The sequence below is a fragment of the Microchirus variegatus genome (genome assembly GCF_963457635.1).
Source record: "Microchirus variegatus genome assembly, chromosome: 13".
NCBI classification, from domain to species: Eukaryota; Metazoa; Chordata; class Actinopteri; order Pleuronectiformes; family Soleidae; genus Microchirus; species Microchirus variegatus.
The window spans coordinates 14,947,867-14,969,875 of NC_139814.1; the positions used below are offsets into that span (position 1 = coordinate 14,947,867).

Sequence of the window (22,009 nt, forward strand, 5' to 3'; positions counted from 1 at the left end):
CAAAAATAAACTGTACACAAATAACACAAACTGGTGTTTTGTGTGGTTTTTCAAAATAGAAACTTAAAACAATAACATAAAAATAGATTTTTGAAGTTTATGAATTGATTCAGAATTGTGGATGATTAGAATCGCGATTCTTATGTGAATCGGTTTTTACCCTCACCTCTAGTAGAGCTGATGGATTTTGAATAAATATGTAATTGCAATTGAGGGAATGTTCATTTTTACATCATTATTCACATTTTCATTCAAAAAAACATATTTAAAATTATTTACTGTGTGATTTTTGTACAGATCTGGAATTTTTTATTTTTTTTTTAAGTGTGTAGAATAAGATGTGTATAGGTCAAGACAATAATTAATCTAAAACGATATATTGACACATATTTTGACTTTAACAAATATAAGAATTGCAATTTCGATTAATTGTTCAGCCGTATAAGACAGCCCAACTAATTTTGTATACATTCTAATAGCATATATGTATTTAATACATTCACATATAATGTATCTATTCAAACAATGGCTTGTGTAATCTTTTCCCCGACATTTAATTAATATTTGTTTTATCTTGACAGCTACTGGATAGATGCTCATAAACAATTTTTTAGGCAGGTATATTTATTTACTAAGAAAATATGGGTTTAAACCAAGTCTTGATATTTACTCCTCCTCTCGTCTAATTTTAAGTGTCTACACGGCGCCGCAGTGACTAATAGCTCATTGCTCAAGGTGGCTCTGCTTCACTGCCTGTGTTTATGACAACTGAACTGTTGATCAAGACAGCACCTGCTTACAGGCACGCAACAAGCTCGGCTGAAGGACATTTTGGTGAATACAGCAGCGTGTTTAAGCATTGTTCAATGTTTAATTATGTGTTCATTGTGTTAAACCGCAGCTTTTCTTTCGGTTTTGAGTCGTTTGCACGGCTAAGCAGCTGGATATTGCTATTTTTTAAGCAACGGAGGGCATCCCGATGTTAGATTATATTGTCTTATCTGACATTGATGCAGCGTGTTGGCTACAGTTATCACCACCATACTCTATCCTTGAAACAATACCAAAGGAAGTGACATCTGCACATGAAACCAAAGAGGAGTGACATCCGAGTATTCAAGCGTAGAAAGGGAGAGGGAGGGAGAAGGAGCGACAGAGACGTAATGGCACGTCTCACATTGAGGGACCTTGGAGACTGTGTCTCGGAGATGAGTCGCTGATATATGTACCCAGCACACCAAGTGTGGGAACGGGCCACGTTGGTAAATAAGTCACGTTTGTGGTGGGGCGTACTATGGCACTATAATCATGGTCACACTATAGAAGAGAGGCAGAGCGAGAGAGAGACCTACTGAAAGTCGTCTTCTGTGAGGATAAAAAAGCATTTTTGTTGATTAGCTGCATGTCATGGTTGACATTTGATGCCATGAAGATATTGCGGGTGTATTTTCGGCCGTTTTTCTAAACACACTCTTTATTTTGATTTTGTCCGTCTGTCACTGCGCCACCATATTTCCCCTATTGTCCAAACCCGAGCAACTATACATTTGCTTTGGCTTATAGTATAGCAATGGTATTCAGGCCAAAACACTGTCACCAAGTCAATCATTTCCATGATTTGAAATTGATCTTTACCTCATATACCGCCTTCTACTTCTGCTATCGGCTTCTCGCTTTAGGGGTCACCACAGCGGATCATCTGCCTCCATCTTGCCCTATGCCTTGTGTTCCCTTCTGCGACAACAAATATTCTCATGTCCTTCACAACATTCACAACACTAGCTTACTAAATGAATGAATTGTTCTTGTTCATCTTATCAATTACTAATTGGCAAATCAACCTAATATGACCTACCTTTGCATCTTCTTTCCTCGAAGCAATGGAGCTCTCTACACTCTCACCTCTTAGTCACTTAAAACACTTCTGTTTAATGCGTTCAGATGAGATTTTACTGTCCACTGTTTTAGAGCCTGTAGATTGACACTACAGTAGAGAATACCTCTGTCTCTTTGTGGCCCTAGCGTTGCAGAATATCACTGATGTCAACTCCACCTCAGGGTTCCTCCTGGGTTAAATACAGGCAAGTGTAAAAACCTCTGCGTTTGCTCTTAAGCTTGTAAATTTGTGTGAGGCAGACAGGAGAGGTGCTCACCAGCCTCCAGCCTCACTCCAGGGAGGTGGATCGGAGTCTCACTCTCCTCACACAACCACATTGACTCACTCGGTGTGGTGGTGAAGGATGGCTGTAAAGATGGTGAGACAAAATGATACAAAGAGTATTTTACCAAATGAAGCAATACAAGGTCACTTGTATTTGAAATAAACCTGGAATGAACCTTGGTGGGAAACTGAGATCAAAATATACAGGCTACAAGTGCCTCAGACTGTATGAGGTAATTACCAAGTTAGCAAACAGAGGGCGTTGTATCTGTGCCCCCTTTACTCATCAGAAGAATGGCACTTAATGAAGTTATATTGTTTTGCTGTGGCAATGGAGGAAAAAAACAGGCTAAACTGTCCTCCTGAGTGGACCCACATGACATCAATGGTCACTGTTTCTGGTTTTTACACCATAGAGCTAACAGAGCGATTGAGCTAACAGCTAAAGCTGATGGATCACACACACAAGCGTATTTCGTGGCCAAATATCCCAATGTATCCCTGTGTGTGTCACACATTTCATCCACAAAATTTAAAGAAAGATATAAGTCGTAACTTTATTTCTACTTAAGTGGGTCAAGTAACTGTTTCAGGGGTTCTAAAGCAGTGTTTCTCAATCCTTGTCCTGGGGACCCACTGTCTCCATGTTTTAGATATTTCCCTGCTCCAACACACCTGATTCAAATGAATGGGTGTTTGTCAGGCTTCTGCAGTGCTTTGCTGATGAGCTGACCATTTAAATCAGGCGTGTTGGAGTAGGGAAACATCTCATGGCGTTTTTCCACAGATAATTAGTAGTTAAATGATGAGATTTTGGACATTTCCATGCTAAATGTTGGAGATTAACCCACATTTTGTTAAGTTTGTTAAGTCTTTTTAACTGATCTACAGTTTGGCATTGTTCTTTGAATCTTGTGCCTCTTCCTGTGACGGACCAATCAGCACACTGTAATCTGATGAGGTCATACATAGTACCAGCTCAACTTGCTTGGAACTCGCCATAGCAGGTACTAAAAAAAAGGTACCAGGTACTAAAAAAAAGGTACCGGGTACCAGGTGCTATCGCTAATGGAAAAGCAAAAAAACAGTGCCGTGTCGTGGCTTGGCGTGCCAGTGGAAACATGCCATAACACGTGCAGTGGGTCCTCAGGACCACAATTGAGCACTATTCTAAAGGACCAATAATGTTCTACACGCTTAGAAATTAAAGTGCTTAGTAGAACCATATAAGGTTCTTCGGCTTGTCCTCATAGGAGAACCCTTTTTGGCTGCAGGTAGAACTTTTTTATAAAGGTTCCACCTGGAACCCTTTCGGAGGGTTCCACCAAGAACCCTTTTAAAACCCTTTATTCAGGAAAGGGGTTTTAAAGAGTTCTCTGGATCAGAGTGGTTCTTACTGGAACCATTAGTGTTACCAGGAACCATTTGCTTCTGAAAAACCCTTTCCCGAAGAAAGGGTTTTTCAGAAGCAAATGGTTCCAGGTAGAACCTCAGCCCTTGTAGAACGACCCTTTTGGAACCCTTATTTCTAAGAGTGTACTGACAGAACAATGAATATCTCTCTCTCTCCTCACACACACCTATTTTCATAAACACATATCAATCAATAACCTTGTAAAGCACTTCCAAGTGATCCAAACCAACCTCTGCTGCCAATTTTGTTCCCAGCTATAATCAGTCACTCCAGTTAAAAAGAGGCCACCCCACTCCCACAAAAAGCCCCCCATTGGAAAACCCAACCCATTGACCTTGTGGTCATAAATCCACCATGGACGTAGCATTTCCGCTGTCAGCATGGGCTCAAACTGTTTCAAAGGCTGAATTTTGAAATGGGAAGAAAAGTCTTTTTCTCCCCTCGTCCACACTGCCTTTGGCTTCGAGGGGTTGCTTGGAAAGAACAAGAACAAGAGCATAGGAAAACAAAGCAATTTGCATGGCAAAGAGGTGTTCTGACAAGCAGGGAGGCGGTGGAGTTGTTGCCCAGAGGACTGGACGGCTGTTGAGCAGTAGAGGGAATTCTGCTCTCCTCTTCTCTTCTCTCTCTGGAGAAAGCGACGAGTGTTGACTTCCCCGAGGGTGAGGAAGGAAGGTAGCATGGCAGAGAAATGCATTTTTTGTGAATATCAAATAAAGCGACTAATACAGTCAGGCAGCAGAGAAAAGGCTGAAATGAGAAAATAATTTTGAGACGGCGGCAACACTGAGGTGACAGTTTTCCATGACCAGATTTAAGTGGCATGCGTTTCCTGTGTTCATAAGGATTTGAACATAAGACTTTTGATATGCAATGTCTCATAAAACTTTATCTCTTATTTTGTCTCCATTGTTGCACCATGTGATGCTTTAGTTGCGAAGAATCCATAGTGTGAAGAGGATCTAAGTGGACGGGTGTTTAATAATAAAATATACTATGTCATGTGAATGGATGTGTAGGTGTCACGTAGGGAGATCAGTTGACCACCAGATAACAATGAGTGATCTAAGATGAGTGGAGAAGAGCACAGGGGGGCGGATGCTTCAACCAACGCAGTTTTGTGATCTCCAGTCACGCTTTAAACAGAAGCAGAAGAGTGTTTGGAACAAACTGCACAGAATTGTAGAAAGCAGAGAAAGAAAAAAAAAACCCTGACTGAGCAATCTGCAAATAATCAAGTGGGAAGTCTTCATTATTTTGTTAATGCCTGGGAATGATGCTATCAGCAGTTCAGCAGCAAATTCTTCATTAACCCCAACTACAATGTTTTTTTTTTAAAGCAAGACAATTCTTATCTATCAGGATGAGAGGATTGGACACGGACTGGGGAGGATGTGATGGAAAGTGAGGCGGAGGAGACAGGAAGAAACGCAGGAGGCTCTCGCTGTGAGTGTCCGTGGTAGGCCAGGAGTTTAACACAAAGTCAATACTACTGCAAAGTGCAATCACAATGTGTTGGCTGAAGTGAATGGCTGCGATCAATGGTACAGCAAGACCGGCCTCAGTGGCCGAGTGGCCCTTAGAAGAGATGTTTTATGTGGGGAGAGATTCTTCAGGCTGTCTGCTCTCCTTCTTTGTCCCCCGTCCAAATCCCTGTTTCTCTTATAACCATCTTTATTTGCTCTATATTGTGAGTATGAGTATGTCAGTATACTGCGGGGGGGGGTCACACAATCTTTGGTTGATTAATTTAAATGTCTTTGGATACACATTCACTGTCCCTACAACATGTTTGTCTGTCTGTCTGTCAGCTCTACGTGTCGTGAGGTTAGTTTTACCTGACTGGTGATGTGTCGTTGCGATAGCAATCCTGCTATGCACAGGCCTTCACTCATTTCTGTTTGAAATAAAAACAGTCAGTTTGTAAAGCTTGTATTTATGATTATCATGCATTTTGGCATTGGTATCAGTTGACAAGGGTACGTTTACAAATGGCACGGCCGTCCGACTCACTGTACCTTGCACGTTGAATGAGTTTAATGTACAAAAACACTAAGCCCAGTTGTATATAAAAACTTTTACAATATGTGTAGTCTCCATCAGTTTCAAGGTCCATGGCCTGAAAATCATTGAAGATCCCTGCTGCATGTAACATGTTGTGTTCCAAGGGATAATTCAATATCCAAAAATAAATCCTGCATATTTGACGATGGGGGTCTTATTAACATTTTCACTCTTTTCTATTGCTTTCCCCAGTATTTTTTTATGTTTTCAGCATTAAGAATGGAAAAAGGGTGGATGGACAAAGAGGCTGTAAATAAACTGTTTCCAAGAATCTTAACTTCTTGTGAGAATATTTGGTGGTGGCCTAGTAAAATATTTTGTCTATCCTGCAATTTTGCATACTTGTCTGCTTTTAGAGGACATTTAATACACATTAACGTGATGGTTTTATTCGTAATCCTCAAGCATGTTTTGAGTGGTAACATGATAGAATAAGACTTGTCACACAGGCTATGCATTGCCATGATAAGGGCATTTGTATATATATATATATATGTATGTATATATGTATATATGTATATATATATACGTATGTATATATATATTTATGTATATATATATATATATAACATTTCAGGTCAAGTTGACACAGGTTAGTGTCGTGTGGCTGTCTGTAGTGTCAAGTGCTTCGACAATGATTGTGCACAAAGTGAGCTTCCAAATAATGAGTTCTTTTTGACACAATAAAGCGTGTTATGTAATATCTCTGTGCAATAAACATAGTGCTTTCCAAGTTATGAAATCAAGAAAGTGTATGTGCACAGTGTTCCGTCTGTCTCACTTTCCCCACTGCACTCTTAATATTCTCCGTTTCATTTCCTCTCCTTCCAAGTGCGACATGAATAGGTCTATGTTGAAGTGACATAGGAAAGAATATTGGAATTGAGCATTGGCGCACTCCTTCAAGGGTCTTTTTAATGCGAGTCTCTAAAAATGATATGGATGTGTTTTACAGTCCTGGCACACGTGTGTTCGTGTAATGTGCATCCTTCCTTTCATTGTGAAGATGACCACTACATTTTTGGTTCTTTGAATCCCTGAAAACTAGGCAGGTATGTGGGCTCTTTCTCATTTTCATCACAGGAGGGAGCGCAGCCTTGGGCTACAGGAAGCCGTAGGCCACGGTCCTCCGCTCTACTGCTGGAGGAATAATCAGTTTGCAATAATCCAGCAAGCCCACGGCGGGTCACATGTTGGGAAACGAGGGGCAGAGTGAAGAGCCACGTTTGATTATTCGATTCTGTTCTCCTATGGTTTATTCAACGTACAGCATTTTTTCTTCTTTTTTCTGAGAACTTCACAACCTCACACATTGTGCTGCTGATGAAAGCAAAGCTGCGTTGTAAACAGATTAAAGAGCGTGTTGAGTCCGTCTGGAAAGCAGTTTGCTCTTTAACGGGCCATTTTTTCACTACTCAGACACAAGTGTATTACTGTGTGTGTGTGATGCAGTGTGAACCTTTTGTGTTGCAGAATCACTCACAGCTCACAAGAATGCATTTTCAGATGTAATTCCTGAGTGTGCTGTGACATGCATATTTTTTTTGGTTTTTAGTATTGGGCCAAAATGAAGAGGGGAAAAAATAGTAATATTTCGAGAATTAAGTCTATAATATTTCAAGATAAAAGTTGTAATTTTACGAGAATAAAAGCGTAATATGCTAGAATAAAGTCGTGATATTAAAAAGTCATAATATAATATTGTATATATATAATATTACGAAAACTAGTGATAGCCTGCAGTTCATCACGTGCAGCCATTTCCTCCTCCAGTCCTCAAAAAAGATGATTTTCTCCAAGTTTGTGTAATTCTTTCTTCCAAACAGACTCATGTTCTAATACTCAGGCGTAGTATGTTCTAATACTACGCCTAGTATCCTCTGCCGTGTCTCAAGCCTTTTTTCTTATTTTTACTCTTATCGCCAAAAACATGGTTTTTTTTTAACTACTGTTTTCCCTCTGTGAAAATATTTTACCTAATTATACTGATTGCGTACAGCATATGGACCTTGTTGGTGTGCAAATGAGCACGGAGCTGAAATACATATGTCTAATCATGGCTGTATGAGTCAAAATTCACTGTAAAAAAAAAAAAAAAAAATACTTCTCATTTCTCTGCACTATTGGTTGCAGGGGATTTTTCCAGCAAAGTGCCTGAGATTACCTGTTAGTATGCACAGTGATTTACACGATGTGCACTGCTATAAAATGCACCCTGCTTCCACTAAAGCAACACAACTGTGACTTTTGAATTACACAAGATTTATTGGCTGTTGAAATGACGTAATCCCATGTATAAATAATGCTCGTCATAAAGGAACGACGGTCCTTTATGTGTAAGTGTTTTATGCCGCTTCATCTTTTTTTACTGATATCTCCTGGCTAAGGAGGGGAGAGAGAGAGAGATAGCCTGCAAATCAAATTAGCGGTCTAATGGAGAGAGATGAAGAATGAAGGAACAATGAGAGGAGGGAAGAGAGGGTGAAAGCAGTCACAATAAATCTGCGGGATTACATTATTGTCTTTTTTGTGAATGGAGCACGAAAAGAGAGAAAGAGTGAGTGAATGAGGGAAATGGCGGTCTGAGTAATATTGATTTCAGGGGAACTTTTTCAAGGATGTATGACCAATTACAGTGGCCCTCGCACCACAAGCTTCTTTCCAGTTGCAGGACAAGTCAGTTGAACTTCAGTGCTGCTGCAGTGCTGTATTAGATTCCATTTTGCCTAAGCTCGGTAATCTAATCCTTTGCTTGAGCAACCAAGGAATTCTGCTAGTGACGCACTCGGACGTGCAGCTCACACACAGGTGCACACAGAGACATTATACCACTTAATACCAAGGTTATGATAGTTTATAATAATTAAAACCCGAAAGTAACCTGAAGTGCAAATTGCGCCTACTACTGCTGAGGTATGAACAGATTATGGACACACATGAACATAACAACATAAACAAATAATAAATAACCCTCATGAGACTCAAAACACTGTCTGTGAGCCAGGAGTCTCAAAATTACCGGCAAAATTAGAAATCCCAATAAAAGACGAGAGGTTTGATTCCCTTGGATGAATCAACTCAACCTAATTAACTACATAACAAATGTAAACAATATAACTTGCAAAGCCTTATGTCCAACATTGTAATCAAAAACAAATTGAAATCATTTTATTATAAATGAAAATAGATCAACATCACAGCCCAAAAATCACACTTCATATGAACCCAAAAGGATTATGTATGAAATGAATTTATAAACGGGATCAATTTTAGTTCGTTTTGTTTTTTTTGTTTTTTTAATTTCAAATATAATGACCTTTTCTAATACATACACACACAATACATATATACAAATCAGCCAATGCAGGTTTAAGGTGCTGGAACCTGAATATAACAGATGAATAAAAGTTTGTGCACTCTTACAAAAAAAAGTTTATCTTTCAAATATAATTTATTTTAATTACTTTTATTACATTCACAGTGAATATAGACTGATAATATTGGCCCAGCTTCTATAGAAAGAAAGGACAAAACACACACACAGCCGTATGACGTTTTCTAGCTCCAACAAACACCCACACACTCAACTGTACATATAAGAAAGTGACTGAATAAATCTCATTGTTCAATGAAACAGATCCAATTTTATTGCCGCTGAGATTTAACTATTCATGCATGCTCTTTTTTTATTTTTTTATTACCCCTCTCTTTCTGATTTTCTTGTCCTAGTTTGCATGAAAACAAGATGGTGTCACCATTGGAGAGTGACAGAATGTACAGGAGAACAAAAATGACAGAAGGAGACAATGTTGCTCATGAAACCATCTGGGTGTTCCCAGCATCGTCCTCTCGCTTTGGCACAGAGGCTGTTTTTTTTTTTTTTCTCTCTTCTTCTTCTTCCTCTCTCTCTCTTTCTGTCTCTGTCTCTCCAGCATGCCATGTCTGTTCTGTGTACCCATGCTTTATTTATCACTACCTTCATTAACAATTTAATTGAAAAGCAACGGGAAGAGTCGCATCAGAATATTATTGGACCAAATGGGACCGATAGAGTCCCATAAGTATGGACTGTAAATGCTTTTCTCCTGAAAACTGGAGAGAAAGAGAGAGAGAGAGAGAGAGATCTCTCGCTAGATGTCTGCCAACTTAAAAGATAGTAATTTGCAAATGCTGTCTCCACTGAAACGTTTGCCCACTCACAACATGAATTGCCTGTGTGTGGGCTTTCCCTGCACTGCCCATACATAACCTATTATAGAATGAATATTGCACTGTGCGACAGATCAGCTGTTCTGACAAACATTCTAATTCTTTATTGGGCATCGGCAAACACGCACATTCCCCCCAGGGGAGAGATGGGCGACTGAACATTTCTTTTTTTGCAGTAAGCAGTTTTCCTGAAGCTTCACATAATAGTTCTTTTTGTCAGAGTAACTTCTTTTTCAACACTAAAAGACATTGTTTAAAGGACAGCGAGAACAGGTACAAACTGAAGTGTTAGTGGATCTGAAAAATAGAACAAGGGAAGACGAGCTGCTTTTTATGAGAAAGTAAAACTAAAATGTGTCTAGTGAGCAGTCTCTTGATTTAGTAGGTGACATTAGCTCTGGTGCTTGGCTGAGTGATTTGTCTCCTTGAGAAAACATTGTTTCTCGTTTCTCATAAATTCGTCGAGGTAAAAGCAGCCGGTTGGATCCTTTTTTTCCCCCAAAACGCTTAATTATGATCCTGTTTGCCCTTCGGAAACACGGGTCGTGAGAAATTGAGCAACTTTGTTGTTATGCTGGAGAGTAGCCGCAGGGAAGAGGGTGGGATCTATGGCTTTGTGTCCACATACAGTAGCTCATCAGGCAGCCTCAGTGTTCTCAGGTTTAGATGAATGAAACACTTTAGTTCACTGTAGAAACTAGGGCTGCACCGGTTGCCATTTTCGGGGCCGATTTCCGATTTTTCAAGATGTTTGACCTGCCGATACCGATTTTAGCCGATTCCAATTTACATTTTTTAAACCACATTACAGCATACAGAAAGATATATATTTTTGCATATTTTATTTAATAGAACATTTTAACATAGAAATACAATCACTTCACAACCAATATCCAAATAAAAATACAAAAACGAATCACTTCCTGTATGTGTAGTTTATTTAAGTTTAAACATATTTCACAACATAGTACCTACACACAAATAGGTAAATTAACTAATGACCAAGAGCGCAGATCTCGCTCTCTCGCTCTCTCTCTCTCTGTCTCTCGCTCTCTCTCTCTCTCCCGCCCCGTGCCAACAATGTCTCGTGCTCTCAACAGTTTTGTGCAAGGGATTTCGATTTCGATTTCGCAGCGGCTGCGCTGATGTTGTGTAATCAAATACACCAGTATGGTGGTATATTAAAAATTCTTATCATAACGAAAATATAAACCGGTATTCGGTGTGAACCGGTATACCGCCCAGCCCTACACTCTACTACATGTGCGTGTAGCTGCGTGCATGTGTGTTGCTGATGCTGCGCGATGCGAGTGCATTTGACCGTACACCTTTCAAGGTCCCATCCCTAGAAAGCAAGGTCCCAGGCGTCTGGTCCTTAAACACTATCTAAAGTCTTACTAACTATATGTATCAGACATGCACGCTTATAATCAAAAATCTCCCTTACAGTTACTTTTCTTTTATTCCTATGGTGATAAAAATCCTGATCGTGGTATTAGAAAGGGTTTTTGCTTTTGCAGGACTATTTGTATTCTGCTTCATCACAACTGTGATTGCGTTTATTAATCTGATGGACACTAATCAAGCTGAATTAATCCTGATTGGTGCACAGAAATGTCCACTGTCTAAATAGGGCCTACCTGTTTTTTTAAAGCAATGACAAGAGCACAGAAGTGAAAAGAACTTGTAAGAAGCTGCAGTGAGAGGCAGCATTGGTGTAGCAAGAAATGAGTGAGGAAGGAGTGTTCTTTAAATGGACCACCTTGGTAAGAGAGTGGCTGTGATTTGAGCATAAGTAATGATTCATCTGGCTGTCAGCTACAGTCCTTAGGAAGCAACTGAACTTTTTACAAATACCCTCAAATCCTAAAGTTGACATTTAATGCTTCAACAATACTTTGGTTTCTGTTTAAATTTTTAATAAGAACACATCGGCATGTTTTGCTGCGTGTTCACCACAACTTGGCCAAGTGAGCCAAGAGAAATACTAGTTCATGCAGCGTAAATCCCTGCTTCTCTGAAAGAATCAGCGTGTAGAGTGATGGAAAGAGAGGCGGGAGGAGGTGAAGAGAAAAAAGAAAAAGAACAATAATGGTCTCTACTGTTCAGCATCTTCTCATAAATCATTCATAGGCAGCCAAGTGGCGGCAGGGTGCACCGTGAGATTTCAGGTTATGGTATCAAATCTCAATTTATAAATAGAATAGTTATGGAGTGAGGTGGCAGAATACCATCATTCAAAGCCCCCTCCTCCTCCTGCGACCTCCTCGTGAGCATTCAACGGATCCTCGGAATCTAATGTTTGTCCAGCATTCAGTGATGCTATCACGTACCATTTGATCGTAAAGTCCAAAGGAAAATTGGTTTGGAAATAGAGAGAATGGGTATGGGTATACTGTGGGCTTTTTAACCCAGGTAAAGCTGCTGAAAAAGGACTATTAACATCTTTCCCATCACCAGTAGTTGTTCACACCCATGCATAAAGTGTGACATCATATTAAGTGCGAGTCAGAGGAAGAAAAACCACCACAATCATGGAGCTCAGAGACGATGCTTTTGTGGTGGTTCCTATTTTGTATCTTTTACGTTGGTCCTTCTCGAAATCGATCGTTCGGTTGAATTGATGATTTAAAAAGCAACGAACAAGTAAGGTTAACATACAAATTAGTATATATAATTAGTGCAACTTGTTTTCTCCCACGTTTAAGGACAGCCTGTCGACAAACAGTTGTATGAAGGTGACCCCATGCCAAGCAAACGCCACACTATACAAAAAATAGATGATGTGATTTGAGAGGCTTCTTCTGTTGATGTAAAATGTGTTTTAAATGATGTACAACTCAAAGGTTAATCTTTTAATGGCCACAAAACAGCTGCTGTGTAAACCCATAGGGACATCTGTCTACTACTGCATGTATTTGCATCAACGTTGTCTGACAATAGAATTGATATAATTGTTAAAGAAGGCTGTAACCACCCTGTCTCTCACCCATTGTCAGCTGCGATTGGCTCCAGCTCCTTATGGAACCCTCAAAGAAGAAGCAGTAGGATGGATGGATGAATGAAGAAATAGAAGAGAGCGATTGTTGATTTCATTAGCTTTCTATCATTAGTTTTTGAGATATTACTGTAGATGCAAGAGAAGACCGAGCCGTATGACTCTACTACTATATCTTCTGGAACTTCGGTCAAATTTCCTGGTAAAGCAGTTTTGGGTGTCACCAGAAGTTACCAATTATAGTTCAATGTATGCATTTTGGTATATTTGACAAACTGTGTAGTTTTGTCTCATTTTACTAATTGTAGAACAGGACACTTCTGTTGTCCCCTCATTTTCACACAATTTTTTTTTGTCATCTTCTTAACCCTTTCCTCGATTCCTGTTTTGTACACATTATACTTTTTAATACTGTGTTTTTCTGTAAGGTGTGGTTTTGGTTGGGCGAGATGTCTGCGCATGCTGGATTTGATATATCCATCCATCCATCCATCCATCATCTACCGCTTTATCCTCCACCGAAGGGTCGCGGGGGTTGCTGTGCCTATCTCAGCTGACATAGGGTGATAGGCGGGTTACTCCCTAGACAGTTTGGATTTGATATATGTAAGGTGAAAAAAGGGAAAGCCTCTGTCTCACTTGGCAGTGATTCATTGGCAGTGTGTGTGTGATTGAATGCTTGTACGGGTCATTACCAACACTGAACACATTGCTGAGACGGAGCTTCATGTTCTGTGATTTTCGTCGTCAGTGGAGTTAGGCTTTGATATGAGGAAGGACGGACATAACTGCAGAAATAAATGACAGTCTTAACAGGAGACGGGCGACAATTGACCTGAGATGAGAGCGATGTGGTTGGGTGTTGTGCGAGGTCAGCGAAACATAAACGGAACATCACTCAGTCATGTGTGCGGGTGGGTTTATACATGTTGGCATGAGCTATAACATGATTGGCATCTTACAGCTGGAGCTGCAGCAGACCAAAAGCTATTAGAGACGAGGCTACTGCCACATCACTCACCTGTCTAGCAGCCAGTACACTGTAACTCAATATAGTGGAGTGCTTGTCAGAGTCCAGTATTTGCACAAAGGACAATTGCTTTCAAAGTGAAGATGATGTGTTTGAATGTAAGGTTTACTGTTGCCAACACCATATTTGAATTCATCATAGCTGACAGTTGTCGGAAATCCCGTTTACCTTCATGGCCTTGGAACTGAGGCTCTTTTAGAACAACTTGTGCAGCTCTGGTTTTTGTTTGATAGTGTGGTGGTTGTTGTTAGTAGTGTAGTTAGCATGCATTAGCTTGGAGAGCTAACCTTGTGAAAAACTGAAAATTATTTGGTCTTTGATAGTTTTTTTTAATGTTTCTAACTGGGAAAATACTTACATTTGGATTGTCAAATATTACTATTAAAGTTTGATATGCAGGATTTCTTTTCACATGCAACTCAACATTATAAAATACAAGTTATTTAAAAAAAATATTAATTAACCTTCTTTCTTTTTTACCAGTTCCATCAGGGCTCCCTGAGGTTTTATTTCTCTTCATCTGATGAATGCATAACAATAATCATCACCATAATGTGCTTAAATTGTCTCCGTTATTACTGTGGATTCTTCTCAAGTCTACTCATATCTGTTTACCAGCACCACCATCACCATCACACACACATGGCTAATGTGCCTCATCTCAAATCACTCCCAGTAATTTGCTAAAATGAAAAACCAATACCTTGTAAATTGATTGTGCTGCTCATCTTGAAGTGTGTGCTTGAGCGCGGTATAAATGTTCACTAAAAGGCGGTTCTTTTTCTCGCATGCAGCTCTCCAAGGTTTTGTGTTTTTGTGTTGGACAATAGTGTTCTGATAGGATGATACTATAATTATGATTATACTAAACACACTTTGAAAAAGAAATTCCTTCTGTAGTTCTAAATCGATTACATTTTACACATCACATGTCAGGCAGTTGAGCTGCAGAATGAGAAACAGAACATAAACACTGTAGATGCTTGTTTGTTAAGGTCTATCTACAAAGCTGTAATGTCTCAGTCCAATGTTGTGCAATGTGTGTGCATCTAATCCACTATGTGTGCATCTCATCTCTTCTCTCATTGACAATCCATATGGCAACATGTTCTCCGTCACTCTGGCATCACTGGGCTAAACTACAGCGAAGTTATGTCATTGCAGTGCTCTCCGTTTAACCCCAATTTAAAATGAGGCGACTTCCCTGCGCCGCTACTGTTTTGCTGTTTTCCAGCAACACATGCTTCACTGAGCCATGTGACGATCTTAAACAGTACATGCGCATAATGGTGCATGTGTGCATTGTCTGCAAAAGTCCATGCAACCCACGCGCTAACATCCCTGTATAGAATCAATAATGACTGGCACATTATTTACCATGTCTCTTCTTTTTCTTTCCAGTCATCTGTTTATTTGCATCATCCCCTCCATTGTTTCTCACTGTCTTATCATTACCAGACGTCTCACTTAAGTCCTCTCCCATCTACCTGCGGTATTTTTTCTTTTCTCCATCCCCAATTCCGGTGCTAATGAGTCCTGGATGTGGTCGACATGGGGTCCAAAGCTTCTCCCTTACCGACGCCGCTCCAGCTGGGTTCTCCCACGGTGCACCAAATGCCTCTCTTGCATATTGAATAAACCCCAGGACCACCTCTGTGCTTCCTGATCAGTAGCACCACTATTACTGAGCTATTACTCTGCAAGGGGTCCCAGGGTTCTGGCAGTATGGATGGGCTTTGAAACTGTTGTGAGGTGGGCGAAGGTAGAGATAATAGGCATGGGTGGGCTGAGCATTTGAAGTTGTTTGATACTATCCCTTGTGATTATTAGAAGCGCTCTGTTCAATTTATCATGTGTTGGAGTCAACTCAAAGCACCTCTTGAAAATGTTTTATTCTGGGATACATCCAATCAAGGCCTGACACTCTGGTAACCTGACTACATGTGTGTAAAATTCATTATAACCTCCGAATACCCTTTGAAAGTATGCCCCCCCATTGTCGGTGACATTGAATGAAATTTATGGCAGTACTTTCTCTTTGTAGGTCATCAGTAATGATTCAAAAACCATATTTAAGGCTGTTTTTATACCGAGCTTGTTCCAAAACCGGGGGGCGTTTCCTCCCTAGATCGGTTGTTATAGGTTTGTGTGAACACAGCAATCGAAAGACATTCTGCCACAAATCAAGTGGGCTGAGACCGCCTAGAGAGGGTGCTCTCAGCTCGCACAGGGAGCGGGTCATTTGCAGTGTGTACACAATTTAGTTGTATTCTCTGTGCGGGGTTCAAGCTACACGTTGGAAAGAGTCTAGGCTTATAAATGGGTTATATAACCAATCCGGTTACTTCATGCAAAATGTCCGGTGAATAGGTCATTATATGCCCCCAGAACACTCCGGTGGTGTCTGGATGCAGCAACAGTAAACAGTGCGTCTTCTTATCATCATCAGATGTATAGTATTGTTTTCTTGGCAAAGCCTAGTTGCTCGCTCAAATTGGAAAATCGCAAAACCTTTTATAAGCACGTAGCGTTGAGGGCATGTCGAGTCTATAGACTGCAGTGTGAAAACGAATCAAACTAAGGTTACGTGCAACATTGTAACATACCTCCCTTGGTCCTGGAAATAGAACAGAATACATGCATGAAAGCACCCTAAATCAATTCATAGTTTGTAATCTACTGTGAGTTCTGCTTATTTTAAATGTATATTAAATGTGCTTAAAGTTGACTTACCCCCTGTTAAGTCTACCATCGGACTGATCATCACTAATGAGAGTGTCGGTAATTGATCACTTTATGCATGCCCTTATTGACATGTTTATCATGTCCTATTTATAATCCATATTTGTTTGCTGCAGTGCACTAGTATGTGGAGTTATATTAATTTATGTAACTAGTTTTACTGTGAGGAATCATTGTACAATGTTTCTGTTTCTGTTTACTTCTTGCACATTTCTGTGTAAGATACACACACTGACACAGTTTTTGTGTTTTCTAATGCACTCTAGTCTCAAATCAATTTTTTGATTAACCTGTGATCCCTTAACTTTTTTAACTTCAGTGTCTATAATAGTCGCTTCATTATTCAAAGGCCAACGATACAATTAGCACCAGCAGATCCTATTGTGAGTTGTTCCTACAAGGACCAATCAATGCTATAACATTAATCAATGTGATTAGACCCACTCTTGCATCTTCTTTATTCGTGTCTAAACCGCTTGTGCTTGGACGGTTGTAAGGCTTGTTGCCTTTAATTTATGCGCCATTGATTCTCCATTCCATGCCAAATCAGGCAGGTATATTGCAGAAGGTATTAACAAAGGGACATTTTGCTGTGGATGCTTGTAATAAAGGCTTTAACAACTATGTCTAGGTCTTTAGCTGTGGCAATCTTCTGTGGCTGTGTTAGAACGTGATCAGAAAGACAAACCACCTTTATCTTACCCACTAACTCACAACACCCAACTCCTACAAAGAGGGCTAATGGCTAGCAAGAAGCAGTTATAGCTTTTCTTAAATGGAATCTCGACTCTCATTATTACTAATAATGGCATGGCTCAATGGACGGCAGTGTTGTTCTGCTTGTTAGTTGTTCAGCCCAACCGTTTTGTTCCAATCACTGTATAGATTACCATCGTTTTGTGTCAGCATTCATCGTTCCCATATACGATAACCCATAGAAGCTAACGTGCTAAACTATTATGGTTAACATAATAGAATGCCTAAAATCTGGGATCTTCTTATTGATCTTGTGTTCATGTTGACATACTGGTGTGAACATTTAGCTCCATGAACAATTAATTTATCAGTTATCTGTAATTCAATGTCAAATATGCTAGTGTAGCACATTCTAGTTACTTTCAGTTTGATTATTAGCATCCAAAGACCTAACATATTTATTTCAAGATATAGAAACACAGCATATCTGAACATGTGACAGCAACCAGGATCTGTGAGCTTAGCAGCTAAGGCAAACTATCGCTCACTAAAACCACAATTCCACTGAACGGATGTCTTGAAATCCTGAAGCCCCAGCAAAATAAATAAATTACCAGGTTGTGATTAACATAAGAAGTTTGAATGTCATCCATTCATTGAGTTTCACGCATGGTATATCTGGTTAATTGGTTTGAAAAATGTCACCTTCCCGAGTCCCCTTTTTTGCTTTTTGGCAAAAGGATAGAGAGGGAGAGCCGAGCTTTCATACGCCCTTCAAACGGACTGTGGTTAACGACTATGTTTACGAAATACTTGAATACTGTCGATCTCCACTGTGGTCGTGTCAAGGAATCACCCTTTCTTCATCACCAAAGAGATCCTCAGTCATGCAACCAAGGGCCTCTGTGACCTTGTGGTGATATGAGAGGGAGAAGCCACCCCAGAGCCCAGTGCCACAGATTTAATTACTACTGGCAAAAGAAGACTGCTTGTTCTAGTTTGTGTGTACCAGTGAGGATCGGTGGTTTGAGTGTGTGTGATTGCATGTGCTCTAACCTGTGCGTGGTGTGTGTGTTTGTGTGTACCAATGTGACGCTGGTGTAGAGCTCTCCACTAAAGACCATCCTATTTGGACTGGCCCTCTTTAAACCCCTCTTACATAAGCCACTGCTCTCAGATGTGTGATATCATGACGCTATTTTTGGCCTGTCCTCAAAAAAAGGCTGCTAAGAGTTAGATAAAAAAAAAACCAGCCTATTCTTTAAATAATACATCAGGGCTTCCTCTCATCTTGTATACCCAAACTGGCCTATTGTTGCCTTTGATTGATATTTAATACTTAAATATTACCTTGTGGTTTCCACTGTCTGCCACGATTCACAGCAAACAGCTACATTGAACTTGAGCAGTTAATGGGGGGGTCTTTGGACCATGACGTCTTCTCCCAGTACAGTTGTGCAAGAACTGGTGCAATCAATTTGGTTCTTATTTGAGATCAATTTGAGCATCTTGTTCGTGTGGCTGAAGCTAACAGTCTAAGAACCAAAGGGAGATTAAGGCAATTCTGGAAAAGACCCCCTGACGCCCTCAAAGACTGGTGGGTGATTTTCGGTTTAGGAGTGTTACCAAGATAAAGACCTTTCTTCATGCTTAATTGATGACTTAAATCCACGTGTTGTTTTAAAAGCCTGTCTCGTTCATGTGTGAACACAAACCCCTGTGGGCTTTTGCACAAAGTGGTGATTTAGTGAGCCAAACTGAGGGTTTCCCACTGGTTGGGCGAATACTTTTAGCTCTGGGATCTCGTGAGTAGCTTGGCTGATAGTGTTCAGGTTGTTTTTTTTTTTGTTTTGTTTATTTTAAAGGCAGGTGCTTAATTTAGGTTAGATTTTCCCGCTAATATGGAGACAATATACACAGAACAGTACTTCTTTCATCACCTTAAATGTTAGCCTTCGATGCTTTGACAGTATTTCCACTCAAAATTATCAAATTTTGTCAAACTGCACTTATAATATTTGACATTCTAGCTGTGTTTTGTGGGTGTCAGACTTCCTATATAAAATCAGTTTTGAATTGTTGTTGTGTGCTCTATTTGACACTGCTACAGCACTATAGTGGTAATAGTACCAGGAGTACTATGATTAATAAGAAGTAAATGCGTCTTTAAGTGGACCGAGATTTAATGAGACCTTCACAGTAATCTCTTAAGTTAGGAGGTGCTTGAACTCCTCACAGCTTTGGCGCTCTCTGAGCAGATCTACTGGTGTACTTCTTGGTCTCAGTCGGCGTTATAATATCCTTATGTTGATCGCTATCATCATGAATCACAAATTCTGCTTAATCTGTACAAAGTATGTAATTAACCCCGCACTGATTCCTATCGCTCATTAAATTAACACAGATAGGACACTGAAAAAATAAAGCGTAGTGCCTCATTATCTTAGATCGGCTGCGTGTGCCAAAATATTCTGTACCTTTTCAGACCTCAAGTTATTTATGCATATTTACAAGCGTCTCTCTTTGATGTGTTGAGAGATATAGTAAGATATGTGTGTGTGTGTCTGTGTGTGCATGCACCTTTAATTAACTGAACCAAAGATAAATCACACACACATACACACAACAACACTGAGGCAGGGTCTTGCACACCGCATCTATACATTCTCCAACACACACACACACGTACACACACAATCTCATATTTCTATACATTTTAAGACTGGCGTTGACTTCCATTTGGACAGCCTGCCTAAGGCCTTATCCCCAACCTTAACCAACCACAATTCAATTGTTAGCCCTAAACCCAACTAGTTCCTCAGTAATGAGGTTCTGCCTCATAGGGACCAGTCTTTGGTCTCCATGATGACATCTGGTCCTGACAAGGCCTATGTTTATGCCAGAAAAATGTCCTAAAGAGGTAACAAATACAAGTACACAGACACACACGCACATACTTAAAAGGTCATGCAGACAGGGGTCATCAGTTCCATCCAATAATTGCAGATCTACTTACAGCTCCAGTTAAAGGTGCTGTTTCACTGACATTTAAAGTCATTTGTAAGGGTTTATTTGTTCACACCATTAGACTATGAATGAGCACACGCGTGTGTGTGTGTGTGTGTGTGTGTGTGTGTGTTTACATGGGTGTGTGTATGTGTCATGGCTTGACAGGCCACCGACCAAAACAAACACTGAGCTGAGATCTGTCATCCAGTAGAGTCGGTTGAGTGACAGTTAATACTCCACTGCACCCACCAACAATGCCTGACAGGTCGTTGGTTGGATTATTTATCGTGAAAATTGTTGAGTTAGAATCGGTGCTCAATGTGTTTCTCCCCTCTCTTTTCTCGTTACAGTTGTCCTTTGCAGCCACAACACCAGTCCTGGCAGACAAGAAAAAGTACCCCAACTTCTTCCGCACTGTGCCCTCAGACAACGCTGTGAACCCCGCTGTGGTCAAGTTCCTCAACTTCTACAACTGGAGCCGTGTGGGGACACTAACACAGGACGTCCAGAGATTCTCAGAGGTCAGTTTCTTTTCTCTTTAAATAAACTGTATTTTAATATGGTAAATGTAGGTAATAGAGAAAAATCCACAGCATTGCTTCATATATTATTGTAGATAGTTTTTGTCTAATTAAAAAAATTACTTATAAAGCTTTCATGAATCAAGATAGTAAACCCAGCCCATTAATATAAAACTGCCTCAAAGCAAGAAAACCCCACTATGGCCAGTGGACATGTGAATATTTAATGTCAGGTTCTGGTATTTTGAAGTTTAACCTATAACTATTTACAGCACATGAAATCTAGTTTCATTCATTACAGTCTGACTACCCTAAACCCTTTTAGCTTTATGAAAAAAAAAAAATCTTCTCATCTCAAGGTAAAGGTAAACTCATCTTGTTTTAAAACAACGTTGAACATAATTCAGAGTCAAGGATATTTTGCTGTGCCATGCACAGATGCAACATCTGAAAGGAGGAACAGCATTGGAATGGTGTTTATTAATTATCATTCAGATGATGCCAAATTGAGTGTGTGGTAATCAATTTTGATTTGACTCATTTAACAATTACACATTTCATGTCATTAGTAATAGATAAAGATAACTAGCCGACTGGACAGAAGCAGTATATTCATTGAAAAGGAGTAAAATTGCGTTTGTAGTTCAGTATCAATGCACAGCTTAGTGTGCATTGTTAGGTGAGGCCATTTGTAGATGAACATTATCTTTGTTGACTTATTAATATTTTGTCAAAGATACGGAGGATTTACTTTGCTGGTAAGTTGAACTGACTGGCTCAGAAACAGCAAAAACTCCTATCGTCCATGCATTAGACTTTTACTGCAAAGGAAAATGTGAGATTATGTTATTGTAAAATGGTATAAAATTGATTATCCATGAGCATAAAATAAAAAATAAGTTGCACTAAAATTGATTGAAGAGTCAAAGACATTTCATTTTACAAACATTATATCACACCAGCAACTCAAGAACATTCACTTAAAAAAAAAAAAAAAAGAATTAAAAAAATAGCCACGTCAGAGGTATTGGAAGCATACATTTTGAGAATTATATTGTGAGCTCTTGCCTCGGGGCCCTGGGTGAAAACAATCTGCTCAGCAGCTCAGGTTGGGAGGTGGTGGTGGTGGTTGCTGTATAAGAAGTCTCACTTCAAATCTCAGAGA

The 22,009-nt window shown here is 39.8% G+C and overlaps 1 protein-coding gene across 1 annotated transcript in view; it reads left to right on the forward strand.

The window, feature by feature from the left end:
• gabbr2 (gamma-aminobutyric acid (GABA) B receptor, 2) overlaps positions 1-22,009 on the forward strand; it is a gene marked incomplete at both ends in the record, with an annotated part of 170,458 nt that overhangs the window by 64,837 nt on the left and 83,612 nt on the right. The window contains one exon of the mRNA XM_083899305.1: positions 20,674-20,844. Within this exon, the coding sequence (XP_083755431.1) occupies positions 20,674-20,844 (171 nt within the window). The remainder of the gene's footprint in view (positions 1-20,673; positions 20,845-22,009) is intronic.